The sequence below is a fragment of the Pocillopora verrucosa genome, chromosome 3, assembly GCF_036669915.1.
Source record: "Pocillopora verrucosa isolate sample1 chromosome 3, ASM3666991v2, whole genome shotgun sequence".
Classification (NCBI taxonomy): Eukaryota; Metazoa; Cnidaria; class Anthozoa; order Scleractinia; family Pocilloporidae; genus Pocillopora; species Pocillopora verrucosa.
The window spans coordinates 21,164,939-21,184,528 of record NC_089314.1 but is presented as its reverse complement, the minus strand read 5'-3'; the positions used below and the strand labels follow the sequence as shown (position 1 = coordinate 21,184,528).

The following is a 19,590-nucleotide window of genomic DNA, read 5'->3' as shown; positions in this document are numbered from 1 at the left end:
AAGAACGAGCTCTTTTCGTTCCTCGCTTACAGCGTACGCTAAAGTGAGTACACCGAAATAAATTAAACCTTGACAAGAGAAAATAATGGGACATTACTTCCCCTTGACTTTGACAAGCACATAAAATCCAATCTCAAGGACAGATACCTTTTTAGTTATTCGATTGAAAACTGGATGTAGCATTACACGCCTTAACAGATGAAGTTATCCACCGGCAAATGAATCTCAATTAAAAGCGGTACACTTGTTGCATTTTTGGAGTCTTATTTTGCGTAATAGCATTACATCTCATGTTCCTCTCAAAGATTGACCCCGAGCTATAAATATGATTGATGTCTGACGGGAGAGAAATTAACTTAAGGCAATTAGTAATAAAGGGGCACTTTTGTCCATCTTGTCGCGTCAACCAAAGAATCGGACAATCGGTAGGCATCTATAACAGAGGAGTTGTTTGGAATAGACTTGGTACTTCGCTCTTTGTTCACAGACGCATTTTTTGCTATTTAAAGAAATTCAGAGCAAAAAAGAAAAAAAAAACATATAAACAAACATAATCTCCATCACCCGCGCAGTCCATATGAAGGATATATTTATGTGCCATACAAAATAGGAATTGTTTTCCCTCAGCATGTGGTGACTGTAACTACTGCAAATGACGTCATTTGTGGGTTGTAGTCTTCTTTGCGTAAAGCGGCCCGGACATAATGGACCCCATTACAGGCAAAGAATTTAATGCTCTCCCCACGAGCTTTGTTGGTGGTATCGCACTAAAATATATTATCAATCACTGTCGTGTAATTGTATGTTACATGTAGAACAAGGGATGAATATTCATGCTGCCACGTTTTGCTCAGAGACCGAAGGTAATTCACGACGCCCTTCCTAGAGTTTGGCCTCACCCGGTAAATACATTTTTAGTACTTGGCGCGTGTTTCTGTGCATTTCGGAAGCTACATGTTTGATCATCTAGTAGATCGAAGTCTTTTAGTCTCTCAGTTACCTCAAGACTGTAGGATTTTCGGCAAGATTTCCCATACTTCATCATGCATACAGTTCTTGGATAAAGAACACAGTAAAGAAAATATTTTGATTGCCCATGAAACTACGAGTTTGTTTTAGAGTGGTATGGTATAGGTTCATGTAAAGCTTTTCCGAATTTCCTCCCAGTTTTGAAATCAAGGCAGAATTTGGCGAGTGCGTGTGTTGTGTCTGGTCTTACGATATAATTTTGGTTCATTTGTAATCCTTTGACGTTTTGGTCTTTTTGATAAAGGCTTAGCTTTATCATCAGAACAATCTCTCTCCTGGAGTCTTCGTTTCATTGACCAGCGGTCAGCAACTGTTCCGCTGGGCAGGTGAAAAGCGTGGCTCTGGGAACCAATTTGTCGTAACCAATGATCAGTGAGCATGTGTTAAAGATTTCAGACTGTCAATGCCTGCCCGCATGACTACTGAATGACAGCTTGCATTCCGCGGTCGATTTCTTTCATCCTTTTTTTCTTCTTCTATTATCCAATATATTCTTGTTATAATCTTTTTTTTTTATCTTAACGCGATATTGCTAATAACAGCACTTTGATCCACTCGTCTGCTAATGTAATATTCCAAGTAAAAATACAAATTGAACAACCATAAATTTTTTAGGAGGTATGTCACAATCAGATTATAGTTCTTATTATAGTTCTTAGATTATTGTTCGCTATGGACTTCCAAGATCGTGTTTTGACGTAGTTCCTGTCTCTCGATTAATTTTCAAGCCTCACTTTTGGGAAAGATCGCTATAATTTTTTTTTTTAACTTAAGGGGTAGACTTTCCAATTTTTTTGCCCAGTTTAGTACTCTGAGTTGATGCTGTTTAAAATCTTTTAACGCTCTCGCGAATCCTAAGAAAAAAAATGAAGGGTGGTTTTTTTCGACTGATTGAGGCATAAAAAAATTAAACGTGCAGCTTGGAAATCTCGTGCGTCAGTAGCTATCAAAATGATCGGTAGATGATCATAAAGCAGGCTTAAAATAATTTCTCCATCAAGCTGCCATACGTTCTGACGCAAGTATCAAAATATGTTTCTGCGGTAACATGCATGGAGAATGAAACTTGTTTTCACTTATCGTAAAACGTCGATGAAGGAAAAACAACTCTTGTCGTCATATCTTTCATAGCGAAAATTGGATTCTTTTAAGGTCTAAGCTGATTAAAATTGGTGGTTAAAAAGTCAGATAAATGAAACTGGTGTTGTTTGTCTCTGAAGTTAAACTACTTGAAGCCATCCTGGCAACTATATTAAGGAATTACGCAGACTTTTCATAATTAGAAATATAATCTTTCCGTGACAAAATTAAAGCTGAAATACTGGGCGTTAAATTCGTCTGCTTTAGCTTCGACAAAAGTTTCTTTTATTTGCTCGAGTGAAAAGCTTTAACGTATAGTCTTAGTGATGGTAAATTCCAAAGGAAGAAAACGGAAATAAGAAATAACATGAACTAACTTTCTTTCCGCAAAAAATTATTTCAACGTCGGTTGCTGAAAAAGCGACCTTTTGTCGATTAGTGCGTCTTATGTTTTCGTTTCTTCTTTTGCCATGCTGATAAAATGTATGAAAGAATTTGCAGCAATCTCGTTTTTTATCATTTGTACTCTCTCTAACCTGCAAAAAGTGTGAGAACTAACTCAGTAATTTTGAAAATATATAGATATGTGTCGACCAGAGTTATCGGAATGGAAATGGGCGTTCCTATAATGTAAGTCGCCATTATTTAACGCCCCCATGATATAGAGAAATTTCCGAATTTCTTATCTTGTGTCGCATCTTGGTGTCTCAGAAAAGAATCACAGGTGATCGTGATATTATCATCAAATTGTTTAGGAGTTTCCATCTTGTCCATATCATTGGAAGGTGTATTGGATACATATATTTTTTACGTCTCTCTCGTGGAGAAGGATCCCATTTCACTTTCAACAAAACACGACATATCTGCGATAGGGAGATCCCACGCGAACAAAAACACAAATATTTTTTTTTGCGATATTTTCGCCGTTCCGTAAATTGTACCTAACCCTGGCCCACTATTACCGGTCTACGTACTGCCAACTCCCCCGCACAAACTGTTTGTCCTCTTGTGTCTTCGTTGCGAACTACTTCGATTTGATAAATGCTTAATGAGACTTAAAATAGATACGTTGGACATATGATCTTCATTTCGTTTTCAATTACTCTAAATCGGGGATGTTAAAAAACACGCCTACACACCCAGGATGGACAGATGCATCAGCTGACAATCAGCGACAAGTATTTTTAGATGTACGTTTTCTTTTCTAAACAAAGTAGGTCACGTTTCACTCTCTAAATAACTTGGGAACGTGATTTATTGTTTTCCGTAAAGAAAGGGAAAAAAAAAACTAACAAGATGATACGCGATAAATAATGAATAAGCTTTTCCTTATTGACAAGCCTGTGGAAAGAGGTAGAAATATGTACTGAGTGCCACAAAAGAAGTTCTTGACGAAAAAAAAAACGTGTTTAGGTTTCACAACATTGTCATAAGCTATTCTAGGAAATTCAGTCTGTCGGTGTATAAAAAATTAAACCATAGAACCATAAAACTTCCTTTGATTTCAAAACTCTTGGGATGAATGCCATATTTAGGAGGAGTTATTTCCTCTGTTTGGGCGGACTGTTAAACAACAGCGATTGACGTTGGTCGTAGGCTGTTTACAGAGTTATTTCCGTCAATCACCTAATTGAAACGACAAACGAATTTACTGCTTGCCCTACCGGTAAGGTTAGTCACGGACGATGCTCCAAAAAAAAAAATCCCACCACACCTAAGGTTTCTAAAATTATGCGTCACTTATATGCTAAGAATAATTGTTATTTCCTCGTATGTACTATTGATTAACTAATGGCTATCACATATCTCACCGATAAAGCAACATTCTGTTTTTCACGGTTGGCTGTTAAAATGTTTCTTGTAGTGTAGAATAACATGTAAAATGGAAATAGTAAAAATGATAATGGAAGTAGGCGAAAAAAATTAACAGATTAATTGAGTAATATTTTTATTTTTCCTATGGAAAAGCTTGGTTTAACATTGCACCGGTGCTTAGTTTCATTACAAAATAATATTACTTATAATCAATGATAAATGATCAGTTTACGCCAACCAAAATTGCCTTAAATTTTTGAAGGAGACAGCAAACAGTAATGAGATCTAATAAAATGAGATGGAATCAAAACAAAGATCAAGAAAAGATCGAAAAATTTTATAGATTCGATTTGAGAATATCTTCAATGCTGAAAAATGCTCATTTCTCAGAGTCCTCGTTCTTCTTGGTCACGTGGTTAAAGAAACTCGTAACGGTAAGTGAAACGAGTGGCCCTGGGCTAAAGAATGGCAGGAAATGCGCAGTGGCAGCGGTAGGTTTCTGTTCTTCACGAGTCAAACGATTAGCAAATAAAACAAAATGAATGCACTTCAAACAGCATTTACTGCTGCACAGGTTTACAAACTATAGTAGTTCATGAACAAACTGAGAGGATCCAATTCCGTATAGGAAGAGATTATGACCGTCAATGTTTTGATGATTTTTAAAGAGAGCTATGAAATCTTAATTTTATTAAACTTAAGAACTCGGAAGTCACTCATTCACGACAAATTGGCTGCAAGTCTGACACTTAGCCTTTTAGCTAGACCCAATCTTCGTTACGTGTCTGTTTCGCTCGGTCATCAACTGAGATTGAAGAAGTGCAACTTTCGAAGCAAGTCTTCGTACTTCCCGCTGAGGAAAAGCAAAAGAAAATGGTTAATTATCAGTTGTAAGTGTAGGAGTGTTTGTGCGACAAGTGCAAGCTTTGCCAAATGGAGGTAAATGCCAGCAAATAATGATCACGGCCAATCTTTATAGACTAACTGTAAAAATTCATACTAGACAAGATATTAGAAAACTTATTCGACTACGAGCAGCGCCTCCTTTTCGGCGAGGTTCTGTGACGCAAGTCAAGAAGACAAGCTAGCAAGCAAAACAATATCAAAAATGAATAAATAAATAAATGAACCAATAGACAAAGTAAGAAAGAAAGAAATGAAGAAGAAAGCCGGAATGAGAGACATACAGAGAAAAATAGAAAAAAGTAAGGGAGAGGGAGAAATAAAGGATGGAAAAGTAAGGCTTCGAGCTCTGCAGCACCGAAGTTAAGTGTCACTGACTAAAGATATACCAGATACAAGCCCGTGAAGACAATTGTGATATCTCCAAGTCCCCCGAGGCCGAGGTATTTTAGAATTTAGCCACGCAATGAGTTGCTTGTGATCAAATAACTGACTTATCAAGCGACGCCAACCTTAAGTTCGTCATTTTCTCCACCGAGTATAGTTGTGTCAAGTTCCTTAGCAAATGTCTCCCCTCTGGAACGAACTGATAACTTATTCTCCTGAGGAGAGGTGCGGTGGCTGTTACTTCTCAGGGCCAAAGCTAAAAAAATCTGCAAAGAATATTATAGATAAAATCATTAGCACTTATGATCCATCAAATATTTTTGCTTACGCGCGATTGGTCTAAACACAGCATATGACATATATTCCTCAGCTAAAACTGGGTGATATCCAAGAAAATTCCTCAATTTTCATGAAAACTTAAGTCCATAACAGTTTTCTGATTTTATGCTGTTCGCATCACGGACAAATATCTGTACATGTTTTCGCGCTAATTAGAGGCTAATGTTTATACATGGCCGTCTTCGTGTTACATGTAAGATATAAAAAAACATTGCGTTCTCGCAGCTCTCCGTGTTTCGGGATAGGGAAGATTACATTAATTTGATGGTCACGCCTACAGTCCTCTAGTGACATGTGTGCCTTACTCTTGTGTGACAGTGATAAATGGAGGCCTGCAAAATTTTAGTCTCCTTCGCAGCCATTGTTTGGTCTTGTCACGCAGCACCCTCTTTCTCTCTCTCTCTCTCTCTCTCTCTCTCTCTCTCTCTCTCTCTCTCTGTCTATCTGTCTGTCTGTCTCTCTCTCTCTCGGTTGAGAGAGGGTGTTGCGTGACGAGACCAAAGAAAGGCTGCGAAGGAGATTAGCAGAGGTCTAGTACTGTTACATCATTTTCACATATAGAGAGAGGTCTTATCATCTTTTTATCGTATCCTTTTAAACATAAAAAGATTGTGTTTCTATAGCGTCAACACTTTCTTAATGAACTAGGTGTTGCTGTAAGGTAATACGGCAACCAACCCATTTAGTCGTACCTTGTGGGGAAACAAAAGCATCAGCGTGACAGATGCACTAATGTTGATGTTTATAAAGTCCATGGCGTACATCACGTCAGGAGATGAGCCGCTACTTAGCACAACACTAAAAGAGATAAATATGAGATTCTGCTGCCAGGAAACTTGGGAGGGGAACGTTCATTAGAGAAGGGAAGTGGGAGAGGACGGTGCCTTCTATTCTGAAACGAACTTTTTGATTGGTATTAAAGAGGCTGATTCTGATCTGAATCGAGAAGTTAGATTCGAGCCATTTTCGATCACGACGCGAAATTGCATCCACTTGGAGAGTTTGTTTATGAAGCTACATTTGCATGATATTGAAAAAGCTCACTCGATTATTGAACAGCTTGAACTGTAATTAAAAGTAGCGTATGAAAAATGACTAAAAAAAAGGAAAGAGACAGACTTCGCTGATTCTAAAATGTTTGCTCGCGGACGAGAAGACCCGTGGAATCAGTTGTTAGCTTTAGGCATTGCATTTCCATTGGAGAGGGAACTAATAACATGTCGTACAACACTGTTAAAGCTGAGCGAATAAGGTCTGGATGAGAGTTTGAGAGACTGGGTGCTTTCTTTTCCACTGTCTAGTGCTAAGACGGTTTATGAGCACTATATACTATTTACTCCCTCGTGTTTCAACAACTTAGCTCCTTAACCCTTCACACTGTACTCTAAAATCAGTATCCATATTCTCCATGCTATATTAAAGTTCATGGATTCTCCATGCTGTTCTCTATACGTTTCCTAAATAACGGTCTTTTCGCCTTTCGGGTCGTTTCGCCTACGGATCGTTTCGCCTACCGTCTGTTCGCCTACGTCTTGAGTCGATTCGCCTAAGTCCAATATCTCAGTTTGCCTACGTCTTAAACTCCGTTGTATAACAATCATTGTATAAAACAGTTGATTCAACTGAAACAAAAATTGATGTTGAATTGGCAGCAGGTGCATTACTTTCTTCATTACCTAATAGAGGGAAGTGATAAAGAAATGATGTTTCTATACTATGCTATCAAGTTTACATTGAAAGAATCAAGTTGTAATAAATCGGATCGATGATTATAGCTTTGATGACCCCGTTGATTGCCGTGTTGATGTTTCGATAATAATCCTCTGTTAAATGAGCTAGCATGTCCTTTTGAACGATATGTTAGTGAAAGTCTCACCTCAAGTCACAAGTCTACACAAATAACGCCTTAACTATATTATATATTTTTTTTCATCCAGCTAAGTTTGCGGATCGCGTGAAAGCGCACGAACTAACAAAACACTAATTTACAAAGTTCATGATAGAACAAATCGCAACATCAATATAAACATTGAACCAGGAAGTAAAGTGGGAACAGATTAATTTCTTAAGTACCTTGTCCTTTTGAATGATATGTTAATGAAAAGTCTGACCTTCTTTAGTATGGGCCACTTAAGTCACAAGTCTGCACAAATAACGCCTTATCTGTTATATATACATTTTTTCATCTATGTAACTAAGTTTACGGATTGCATGAAAGCGCACGAACTAACAGCCAAAACATTAATTCATAGAGTCCCACTTCCTTTAGCATAGGCCGCTCGAGTCACAAGTAAACACAAAGACCGTGAACGGGGGTTTATTTCATCTTAATACTCAGTTTTCTAGGAGGTTCAACGAAAACTTTTAAACAATTCAGTTTTTAAGCTTTGACATATGAATCGTAGGCGAACTGACATATTGGAGGTAGGCGAACCGACTCTAGACGTTGGCGAACAGACGGTAGGCGAAACGACCGGTAGGCGAAACGACCGGTTACCCATTTCCTAGGGTGCAGTCAAGAAGAATTTGTTGTAAAATCATGAGCATCTTTCGCAGGTGATCAAATCCTTTATTCTCATGTCCTTAATGTTTGATTCAGGGGTGATGTTGTAAGAAGAAATAAGATGTTAATAACATTTAGGAGTCAAAGGGTTAAGCACTCATTGTTTGTATGACTGCCCAAGCCTAATATCACAAAAATGCCAGATTCTGGGCTATTTTGTTCGAGGAAAAAAGACCAATGAGGTTGGAAACTCAGGAGCCTGAGAATGATTTTGCGTTACCTCAACACGTTGATGAAGCAGATTATAAACGTGGCGTTGTATATGGCATAGCCGATGAATTTACTTTCATTGTAAACTTGTGGTACTTTTCTCACTTTGAAACTGAGCCACATTCCCCAAGCAAGGACTACGAAGTCAGCTGAGGGAAAGAAAGAAATAATCAAAAATTGTTGTAACGGAACTTGCTCTATTGGAATTGTTCCAGGAAAAAGTGCTTTACCAGATCGTACTTATGACAAATATACTCAATAAAACATTATCAGAAGTAGAGAAGTGTAAAAACATGCAAATTTTGACTAGTTCTTTGTGTACTAGGGAAAGCTTTAAAATTTCCAGGAATTATTTATGGATCTTCTGAAGTATGCTATAACATAGCTTGTGTACCACGGTCTCTGATAGTCAGTCCATCGAAGTATCATGACTCTTTTTCAATAGAATGCTAATTCATCGCATCGCATTCATCCCAATCATCTTGTCGCAAGTCCTGAGTGGAGAAATGCTTTATGGCACCATGAAAATAAGGGTACTTACCGAAAAAAATAATGCAGGGACCAGGCTTTGCTCGAATCAGGGATTTCCTACCCAGAGTCCAGCGCGCTTATTACGCGGTAAACACATTTCTTAGGGAGAGAGATACCCTAAAGATTTCTCATCTTCCCTGGACACAGATTGATTTTGCTTCATTTAAGACATCCATGTATTTAGGTATCCGGCCACAATGAGTAGCACTGATAGGCACTTACTGGTGTAAGATGTTTTGTTTACCTGCCAAGATCATGTGACTAAACGAGCTTGTCGAGCATCTGTCGTATTTGAGTTTATCAGCGGTAATACTTGACTCGATGGAAGGCGGCTGTATCACCATCCAAACGGTCAAGAAACTTGTATACAGCAATACAATAACTGCCAATCTCCTTAGCAACACACTGTCTTTTATAGCCAACTTACGAGCGGAGCGCACGCGGAAAATTAACACCACTCTGGAGTGGAGGAAAAACGAAAGAAAAAGGAAGGGAAATGCATGGTTACTATTGAATAAGAATCATTGATCCTTTAAGCTTAAGATTACCAATCGTAATCATAATAATTCCCCCCTACAAGGACAAGATTGGTTGCATCTCGAGGAAAACTTGAACTTCCTGGAGTGAATTACCACTGTGACGATCGATCAACTGCTAGTATGAGTGTTTTGTTTGTTTGTTTTTTTTATAGTGGTAGTTCTGACCGGCGGGCTGTTTCACGTCTATTATTGAAGGTCCGAAAACCTGAACTGAGGAGTGAAAGACTACGGGGGTTTGGATCGAGTCGCGTTCATTACGCTACCCGACCCAGACCTCCCTCATTTTCGCCCTGTCACCATTACACTCCGTTTACAATTTTCCTCCCCTTTACTAACTGAGGGTCTACAACAGGCTTCTTACCTCCATGTCTTCAGAGCCAGAGAACCATATACCAAAGCGAAACCCAGGTGATGTAACCAAGGTGACAATATGCAGCGCACTTCGGAAGGTTTAGGGAACGATACGATAAGCTTAAATCATGAAAGGGACATGCATCAACAGCTGAACTGGGATGATGGGTCTTACCTTTAGATTATTTTCCTAACGTTGTGTGGTGAGGATTTACGGGAGCCGACGTGACAAACGGCCAAGTGGATCGAGTGTAGAAAATTCAGATTTGTTTTAAGCTGTGTTTAATGTCTTCTAAGAGGAAAAATTTTTTCCCAACGTGGTTTAATCACAAACTAACAAAGTCATCGCGCAACTCTTGACCTCCCGCTCAGCAGTCCGATGCTTTTCCAGGTAGCTTATTTATTTTTGAGGGGCCTTCGCGATCGAATTGTCCCACTCGTGTACGCTAGGTAACCATTATCAACAATTCATATATACAACGCAGGTAAATAGTGCTTTTCGCGCGCGCTGATTGGTTAGTTCGGAAGAGATTAGCAAGTACTATTCACCTCTGAGCAGCCGAAGAGACAAAATCTCGCGTCAAGAGTTTAATTTCTGACCATTTTTCGGTATATTGACAAAACCAAACTATTTTTCGGTTTCTGTCGCGGCTCAGTAAATATTCACCGGTATTCACCTCCATTTCTGTGAATAATTGTTAACCATCGTCTAAGTTATATTTTATCTTTCATTATACCGTGGCTCTCAAAAAGACCAAAAACTACGGGTAAAAAATTGACTCATTAAAAGTCTACTCATCACAGAGATATTCATTCATTACAATTAGTTGTGCAGTAAATAACTGATTGATGAAGTCAAATCACGTACCTTTACATACATCATTATTGCTCCGCAGATAATGACTTCAAGAAAACGTGGACTTGAAGCTTTGAATATCTAACAGACGGAAAGAAAATGTCACTGAAAAGAAAGCTGCCCACGAACTCATTCATTTCATACATCATAATAGAAATGCACAATTTCTGTCAAGATTTGGTCAGAGACATTTGATCTTAGCCCAGAGCAAGTACAACCGGGAGACTAATCTTATTCTAAGAAACAACTGTCAAGTATCTGGTTTCCGTACTTACTCGATCAAACACAGCAGCTTTCATTAACTTTTGAACATTTCCCATGGACAATGCCGGGTGTATGACTTTTAGGTTTTGGGACAGTAACACGGTGTGGAGTTTTATAATTGTGGTATTTTATTTAAAGATGTGCTCTCCTCTAAAACATAGTAAAAAGGGATGCATAACGTAACTTGCTGTGCAAAAAAAAAGAAAAGGGTCAGAGTCAGAGGCCTGGAAACCAGTACTTCAGTGACGAGCATTACGAACCCAAACTGTTCTGGTCTTGCCCTTTCTTTACCTTATTCTGCCAAAGTTTGAACACCAACGCTGCGAAGACTAGCGAAATGACGACAAAGAGGCAGTTAATTACAAGGAGAGAATATCTCAGCTTTGTATACACATCATACACGCATGCGCTGCCATCCACACATTCCTCACAGCCCTCACTACAAGCAAGGCACTCAAAGTGGTGCTCATAAAGGTTCGATTCGCCTCTCAGCAATTTGTCGTATTCTTTCTCCAGGACCTGCCCGGGAAAGTATTTCCGAGTTGCTGTGGGGTCTGGAAAATAGTAGCCTCGTTTGCAAGTACAGCGATAGGTGCCGCGTTTGAATCCTTGGAAAGGGACTGGTACACACTGCAAAAAGATAGCTATTCCGGATTAAAGGGTGTTACGGAGAGGGGATAGGGATGGTTTCCTTTAAGTTTGTTATGGAATTAAATCTGCATGAATGTGATGTTTCTTAGTCGGTATAACTTGCCTTTGTGCTCTTTTTGCACCTGTGAGTTCCCATGAATGTGCTTAAGTGGATTGGTTTGGCTTGGTCACCAGTCTCTTCTGAGCTCTGCTGTTCAGCGGAGTCTGGGGCATCGCACTGATCGATATCTACATCCTCAAGAGAAATATCCACGCTTACTGTACCTCTGAAGAAGCAAAAAAAAAAACAACAACAACAAAAAATGTTCAGCCAAGTCTTATTTCCAGGACTGCAGAACGTGAAGCTGTTCCCACCTTCTCAGCAACCCTTAATCTTAAGAAAGATCAATTGTTAACAATTTTCACGCTTTTAAGACCAAAAAGGTCTGAATCCTTTGTGAAACTTTGAACTTCCGCTAATTCTGATCCCGCCGTCGAATGCTCTTAAAACTCTTCAAAGTTTGTGAACCAATCTCGCTTCCAGAGTATTTGGATACTCGTAATCAATTATTTTTAGTGTTCTGAACTCCCAGTTTTTCTTTTCCCATACTTTTTATCTCCCTCTGCAGATTTCTGCAAACATTTGAATATTTGTGCATGTTTTGCAAGAGAGCGGTTATTTTTCATGTTTTCCCTGAAATTTTACGCGGGAAATTGCCATACAGCCGACCAAAATCGATCCCCTTGCGCATGCCTGACCCTTGACCGCTGTATTGGGTAACGGAAGCTCTTGCACGAGATTGCTACTGAGCCGGTAACATACTGACCATACTCATATGCGTCAAATGTCCTGTATAGAGCCAATACAAGCAGTTTTGGAGCTGTTCAGAAACAGATGCAAAATAAAAAGGTGTTGAATCTTAAGCTCGTTCGCTGGTATAAAGAAAGATGTTGAAACATTAGTCTCGTACGCGGGAAACACGATTTGTTTCGCAAAAATATTGCTCGGCATTTTGCTTCCATTCTGTTGGCCCTTTAGTAGTCAACTTCGGACGGCAAAAATGACTAATTTGAATGAAATTAGTTTCATACTTAATTTTTTCACGCAATTAAAATTCAAGATAATTTGGTTTGTTAACTGCCTTGTTGATATAAATTGGCCACCGTTAAGAGTTTTTAAAGCTAACTTTTCAAACGATAGTCCTCAGTCTTTCGTTCTGACAAAGGGCTAACGCTCGAAAGATAAGCTTTGGAAACTCTTCACAACGGCAATTTACATTATCAACTCAGTTGATTAGACCACACTTTCCTGTAAGCTGCCTATGTACTAAGTTTTCTCACAAAAATTGCATATGAATAGTGACTGCGTAATTACTACAGCTAAAACTCCCACGGCGAAAACACCATTAGGCCGCTCAGTTTCATTAAGCCTGATAAAAATGTTGCAGTTTTCATTAACTACAACTCAAATCTTTAAAATATTTGCATGCAATATAATGAAGCAAACAATAACCGTCCGAGAAAAAGAAAGTGCGATATAGCAAACAGCTTGTTTTCCACCCCATTCTTCTTCATTAATTTTTTATTTAACTAGCTGGTTTGTTTGCGGTTTTTTCAACCGGTTCTATATTGATTGGTCACCTAAAAACGACCGATTTCTAAAAACAACAGGGCTATCTGGAGCAGATGTGACAGTTGTTTTGTGCTCACAATATGCTTCCATTCAGGCTATTTGTATCATAAATTTTCGACTTTTCCCTTGATATCCGCATATTTTTCTTTCAGACTTCTGTATGACGTGAAATCGTTACGCTAGAAAAAACGTTTTGCGACCCCGGCGAAGTCTCTGCCTAAACAATTCATGGAAAATTAGAAATTTGCTCTTTTCTCACGGTCAAAAACTCAACAAAATAATGCAAAGGTTGAATAATTGAAACCGGCCGGAAAAGCCTTGACATAAAAGTTAATACGATAGGCTCTTTATTTGAGAAAATGATTGCGAAATAATAGTTTTGTACTGTGGTCAGTAATAGTGACATATGCCGCGACAACCTGTCGAAAAAAACGTCAGTCTCTGCCAACTAACTCTATGTCACAAAAAGCAGCGATTTAGTTTTTTTGCGAGAAAACACGCTGTTTTAAGTTTCATTCAGACGGAAAATATGGCTAGTTGCCATCGTCAAGAGTTCTTTACAAGACTATTCTCACCTGGACGAGTATCGATTGTTATTCTTAGATTCGGTTAATTTACTTTTTAACAATACTTTGTTATCGTTTCACAGAAAACTGCTCTTTAGGATAGTGTACTCAAATGATAGCGCGCTCATCTTATACCATGAGACCCAGCCAATGCACCTGGCCAAGAATTAAGAAAACAATTGAACAACGATGATGAGGTTAATAGGAGATGGAGGCAAAATTATTCAACAAAAACCAAAACTTACAAAAATTCGCTGGTTTCGTTTAAAACTGGAGCAAGATAGGTTATCATCCACACTTTGCCACCAAAACAATCGAAATACGGCCTAGTCCACAAACCATCTTCGTATGTCACAAGTAATCGGTCGGAGGTTTCATTCTCGACAGTTCCATTCGCGCTTCCTACTGAATAAAAATCGGTCTCTTTCATCCAATCTGTTGACGTCTTGTTTCTGGTTTTCCGTCTGATTCCAGTCCACCAAATAGCGTTTGGGCTCGAAGAGTAATCGTAATCTGCCGTTCGCGCAAGATCTGTAACATGAATGCTTCCGTTCAATTTCTTGTCCTTGAACGCGTAAGGACAAAACCTTCCGTAGTCCTTGTACAAGTTTGGCTCGAAACATACAACTGATCCGAAAACAGATGGTGAGAAACGGACGATGTAGCGAACCATTTGATACAGCAAAATGTCATTCTCAACAATAGATTCGGCAATAGCGGACGAATTCACAGACCAGAGAGAAGTCAGGAGGTTGGCGACGTTGACTGCCATAAGAGCTTCGTTTTTCCACCTCTCGCTATCAAAAGACATGTTGAGCACTGCAACATCGTTACATCCAGAAGTGTCTTTTAGTTTATGGTGAATTTGGGCCACATATTGCAGCTCTCTCTCGAGAAGATTCCCTCTAAGGTTCTTTCCAGTTGCATTTACATATGTTATGCTATCCCAAGAATGTATCGATAATGCTGCAAACACGAAACACACTTGCCACAACTTCATCGATTCTTCTATTCACGCAAAAAGACGAACACTCACAAAGTTCTCCTAGACTGGTGATGAAGGTAAATTCGTTTTTTATTACCTGGACCCTTCGCTCGTGTGGCATCACAGCAGCTGCTCACTAAAAGAGGAAAAGTAATATCAAAAAGGAAAATACCATGCACGTTATGCAAGCGGAAGAGGAAACGAACAAATTATAATTGTGAGCTGACAAAACAGCCTCATATGAACAGGAAATTCTCATGCAATTCTAATTCCGACAATATGATATTGATTTCTACGATGCAATTTTTTCAGCAGTAGTAATAAGGTCTCCCGCCTAATACCACGATTTTAAGCAAGGAGTAAATTGAGCAAGAGTCGTTCCAGTAATGAGAGAAGCATAAGAGTTACTCCAGGCGCAGCCGATAGACGCACAGCTAAAGCGTGAGCTAATTCTTTCATAGCAGAGCATGCAGACACAAGTTGTGCACGAAAAAGAGGGTTTATTATAATTGGGTCGGGTCTGCCGGGTAATCGTGTTATACCCGAAAACTATCAATAAATGACGAGGCAAAAACGACAAAGATATATTTCGTGACCAAATCTTTATTAAGAAAATTGTAAATTTTCTGCTAAGAAGCGAATAACGAACGAATTTCTTGCATGTACGAGACCATGTAATAGACTCAGCATGCTTGAATCATTGTTTACTAGAACTAACGGCTAGAAAATTGCGTAGATTTGTGTTGAAAATCATAAAAATTCTGAAATTGAACGGTTTTAAAATTAAATTTAATTAGATCAAATTAAATTAAAATCTTCTATTGAACAAAATTCTTTTAGGAAATATCAACACTGTATAAATATAATAGTATCAATCGTTCGAAAAACGAACCGAAAAACTTACAAATTTGTTGCATTTACGAGATCCGTGTGGTAGATTTAACCTGCTTGAATCGAATTGTTGTTTACTAGAATTCACGACCGGAAAATTGCGTAGCTTTGTGTTGCATTCAAGCTGTCCACTTACAAACAAATGATGCTCACAGAGATGCCTATAAATATATTGATATGACACAAAGGTGCCTCTTGGTTTCACATACAGCGGGATTTTTTATTGTATCAGAATATACCCCATGGCAGAGATATCCTTATAGCCATTATTCCCACGCACTTGAAAATCATCGCCTCCAAACGTAATAGCCGAGTCACAGCCTACGCAAGTAAACGGAGAGACCATCGGCACGTCATCCATAATAATACCGATTCTCATTTTAATGGCACCTGAACACAACACGTTAAAACCCTCTTTGTTGCACAAATGCTGCAGTGAAGCCTGAGGACCCACTAACTTTTTCCAAACATTTCGACCCAGTGATGTTGGCAAGTACTGATCAGTGGAAAATATCGAATGCAGCGAACTGGCCGTCAGATTGATTGTGATAAACCTATCTTCGTCCTCGACTTTCATTCCAAGACAGACCTGAGTCAAGGGCGTATTCCAGAAAGTCGGCAGCTTGGTTTAATTTGCTGATAGTCGAACCCTGTGCATCCGCCGGGAATATCGATGCTTACCAAAACTTACCATCTCTCTTATTTTCTGTCTACAAACATTACGCGGTTCGATTCCTCGTGGACAAGACGAAAGACATCTTTAAACAATTATTTGTTTGCTAATATACGCGAAATATCTTTGACATAAAGAGACTAAAACCATGATAACTAGTATAGAAATATATCAGCACATTTTCCTTTTTTTCTCTGCAATTAAACTCTTAAACTGTGTTTGTCTTTAAGCCAGATCACCGCTTCGAAAATAAAAAAAAATAGGGAACGGCTCCCGGTAGGAAGAAAACGCTTTGCAAAGCTATGGTTTTATGAAATGGTACATTTTTCCTCTTTTTTTTTCCTAAATTGAGGAAAAACCAAAGCTAGAGAAACTGAAAGAAAAGGCACATGGCCGGCCCTAACAGTGGGCGATCGTGAGTCTTATTTTTTTATATTTCGGATTGGTTGGGAGAATGACGCAAAAAAAAAAAATCACTTTATGCACCTGGGCAATATTCGCCAAATGCATTCACCCTTGGTAAAACCGCTCCTTACAAGACAATGCTTTCTCTACGAGAAAAACAGAAAGCGATTCAAATTGGAAAAAATTGCAAAATAATCGACTCTACAAATGATTTTAACAGGCTGAAAATTACTTACGCCTTTCACAGTTTGTTCCAAAGTAGTCTTGTTTGCACTTGCATCTGTAGTGGTATGTTTCGTATATAGCTTGGCATGAGCCACCGTTCTGGGAGGGGGAACTTTCACAAGGACTCTGGAAATTAGAAAAAAAAACAAAAAAAAAACAAGCAAACCCTATCTTTGCCGTTGCCTCAAACTTATATTTTTCGGATCGCAGGTGCAGGGTACACCAGTCAATGTTAAGATACAAAATAAGGCAGTGATAATTGATTTGTTATTATCTTTCGATTCACAATTAGAAAATTGTGAAAAATTACTTTTGCTTAGTTTTTTGGATGGCAGATTGCCTCTTAGGAACAATTTCTACACATACACGTAATTTTTTTAAAAACGTAAGCCCTCATTAAGGGACAGCGAGACCCCCTGAAGTGAATTTTGTCATGGAGGTCAAATTATGTTCAAGGTAAAATTGTAAGTATTCGTAAGTCAAACTGTCTAAATGATAATCATTGTAGAAGTCACGCTGAAAGAAAACAGATCAAAATATAGTTCAAATAGTTAGTCACACTAATTTAACATTAAATAAACTTTAAGCATTTTAAAAGTCACGTAACCTAACAGAAAGAACTGGGGTCGAAACGTTTTACCGGTTGGTTGTAATGTTACTTTTCTACAAGTATAGCTTTCACTATTGGATCTAAGCCAAGCATTACGAAAGCTTTCAAGCAAATTGAAGATTCGTCATCCAGAAACCGCGCTCATACACCACTTTGGATTCAGTGAAAGAATGAAAATGACATTCATTTCCTCATTTCACGATCACGTCTTCCTATGCCAAGTGCTAAAAAACGATTATTGCCCTTCAAACTCACCATTATGCTGTAGTGATGAGAAGTAAAACTTCTTACGAAATTTTCAGATGCATTGTACTTGTCGATGGAAAGTAACTCACACGATACATGTCCGTTTGGCTGAGGAACCGCTGCAACATTTGTGGAAAGACAGATGGTTCTTGATGCATTGCAGCAGACACTGTTTTGTGGTTTGCACAAAGGTTTCCGCGATTTTGGGAACATCAAGAAAGTGAAATAAATTATCACTGAAAAGTGCAAAAGTTAAATTTTCGTTCTTCTTCATCCTTCAACACCCAAGCGTTTGCAAAGTTTTGATCAAAAATTTGATGCGTGAAAAAAGTGAAAAAAGCCGAGGAGACAAACACTAACGCATTCATGGTAAGCGAGCTGATTCCTTGATCCTTTTGATACAATTTTCTGTCCTTCAACACCCAAGGGTTTAGAGTTTGTGTAAAAACGTGTTCTTGTTAGCACAAGAATCTGATTCGTCTAGATATTCTTAAGGGATCCCCGGCAGGATGTTTATACGCCCTGCCAACAGAGCAACGATGCCAGCTGTGAAGCCGTCGAACTTTCTGGAAAAGTTTGCATATCTTCATTAAGTAGGGTCTCTTTTTCTAAGTAATCTCGTTTTATTAACTGAGTCTACAATGTAAATTGGCCTCCGTAGAGGTTTTAGAGCTTTTGCCCTTCGCATTCGCTCCAACGAAGGGCGGCTAAAGCTCGAAACGTCAGTTTTAGAGTCTCTTTTTGATGGCCGATTTACGCTATCAACTCAGTTGATAAAACCAAATCCTCCCACAATACCCCTCATCGTTTCATTAGAAACTTACCCCTTTAATTATTTTTTCTTAGTCTTGCTTGGTTTCTCTATAGATCCAAAAGTGAAAAAGACAGCATAGAAAGAAAATTTATTGGTTGAGAAAGATCCATTGATATTTTCCGATCCGAGAATGCATTATGCTTCACTGCTATTTTATCCTTGATTCAAAGTTTCCTTCTGTGTTTGTTGTTTCTTTGTGCATAATTAAAATGCTGTCATTTACAACATCACATACTAATTGACAAAATGTTCGAAGAACAGCTGTTGATAACGACCTGTGAATGATTTTCAGCATCAACAAAATTTTACATATCCATGTCTGCTTCGTTTTGGAAATTCCAAGCTGACAATGAGTATACTCAACGTAAGGATTTTGCTTCAGTTTTGCAATCATAATGTGGCATTCAGTAACGATTCTTTTGTCGATTAATGTACGGATTTTTTCACAACTCGACCCCATTGATTTATTTTTAAGGCTTTGTAGTAATTATAACTGCTGAAACTCTTGGGATGAATGCCATATTTAGGAGGAGTTATTTCCTCTGTTTGGGCGGACTGTTAAACAACAGCGATTGACGTTGGTCGTAGGCTGTTTACAGAGTTATTTCCGTCAATCACCTAATTGAAACGACAAACGAATTTACTACTTGCCCTACCGGTAAGGTTAGTCACGGACGATGCTCCAAAAAAAAAAATCCCACCACACCTATGGTTTCTAAAATTATGCGTCACTTATATGCTAAGAATAAATGTTATTTCCTCGTATGTACTATTGATTAACTAATGGCTATCACATATCTCACCGATAAAGTAACATTCTGTTTTTCACGGTTGGCTGTTAAAATGTTTCTAGTGGTGTAGAATAACATGCAAAATGGAAATAGTAAAAATTATAATGGAAGTAGGCGAAAAAAATTAACAGATTAATTGAGTAATATTTTTATTTTTCTTATTGAAAAGCTTGGTTTAACATTGCACCGCTGATTAGTTTCATTACAAAATAATATTACTTATAATTAATGATTAATTATTAGTTTACGCCGAC

General features: G+C 38.4%; 1 protein-coding gene across 3 annotated transcripts; it reads right to left on the bottom strand.

The window, feature by feature from the left end:
• Nucleotides 1-4,167: 4,167 nt before the first annotated feature.
• Nucleotides 4,168-15,696, bottom strand: LOC136279836 (probable G-protein coupled receptor CG31760). Of its 3 annotated transcripts, none has more exons than XM_066164157.1 (11): nucleotides 15,586-15,696; nucleotides 13,942-14,817; nucleotides 11,622-11,784; nucleotides 11,159-11,497; nucleotides 10,616-10,684; nucleotides 9,758-9,867; nucleotides 9,102-9,316; nucleotides 8,337-8,475; nucleotides 6,246-6,351; nucleotides 5,340-5,480; nucleotides 4,168-4,777 (listed from the first exon to the last, which is right to left on the bottom strand). In XM_066164157.1, exons 2-11 carry the CDS (start codon nucleotides 14,694-14,696, stop codon nucleotides 4,682-4,684), a joined length of 2,133 nt encoding a protein of 710 aa, XP_066020254.1. In that variant the 5' UTR covers nucleotides 14,697-14,817; nucleotides 15,586-15,696; the 3' UTR covers nucleotides 4,168-4,681. The 3 variants fall into 3 exon arrangements, with proteins under 3 accessions (XP_066020254.1, XP_066020255.1, XP_066020256.1); XM_066164158.1 differs by lacking the exon at nucleotides 15,586-15,696 and adding an exon at nucleotides 15,023-15,050; XM_066164159.1 differs by lacking the exon at nucleotides 4,168-4,777 and having other exon boundaries at nucleotides 5,099-5,480.
• Nucleotides 15,697-19,590: the final 3,894 nt, after the last annotated feature.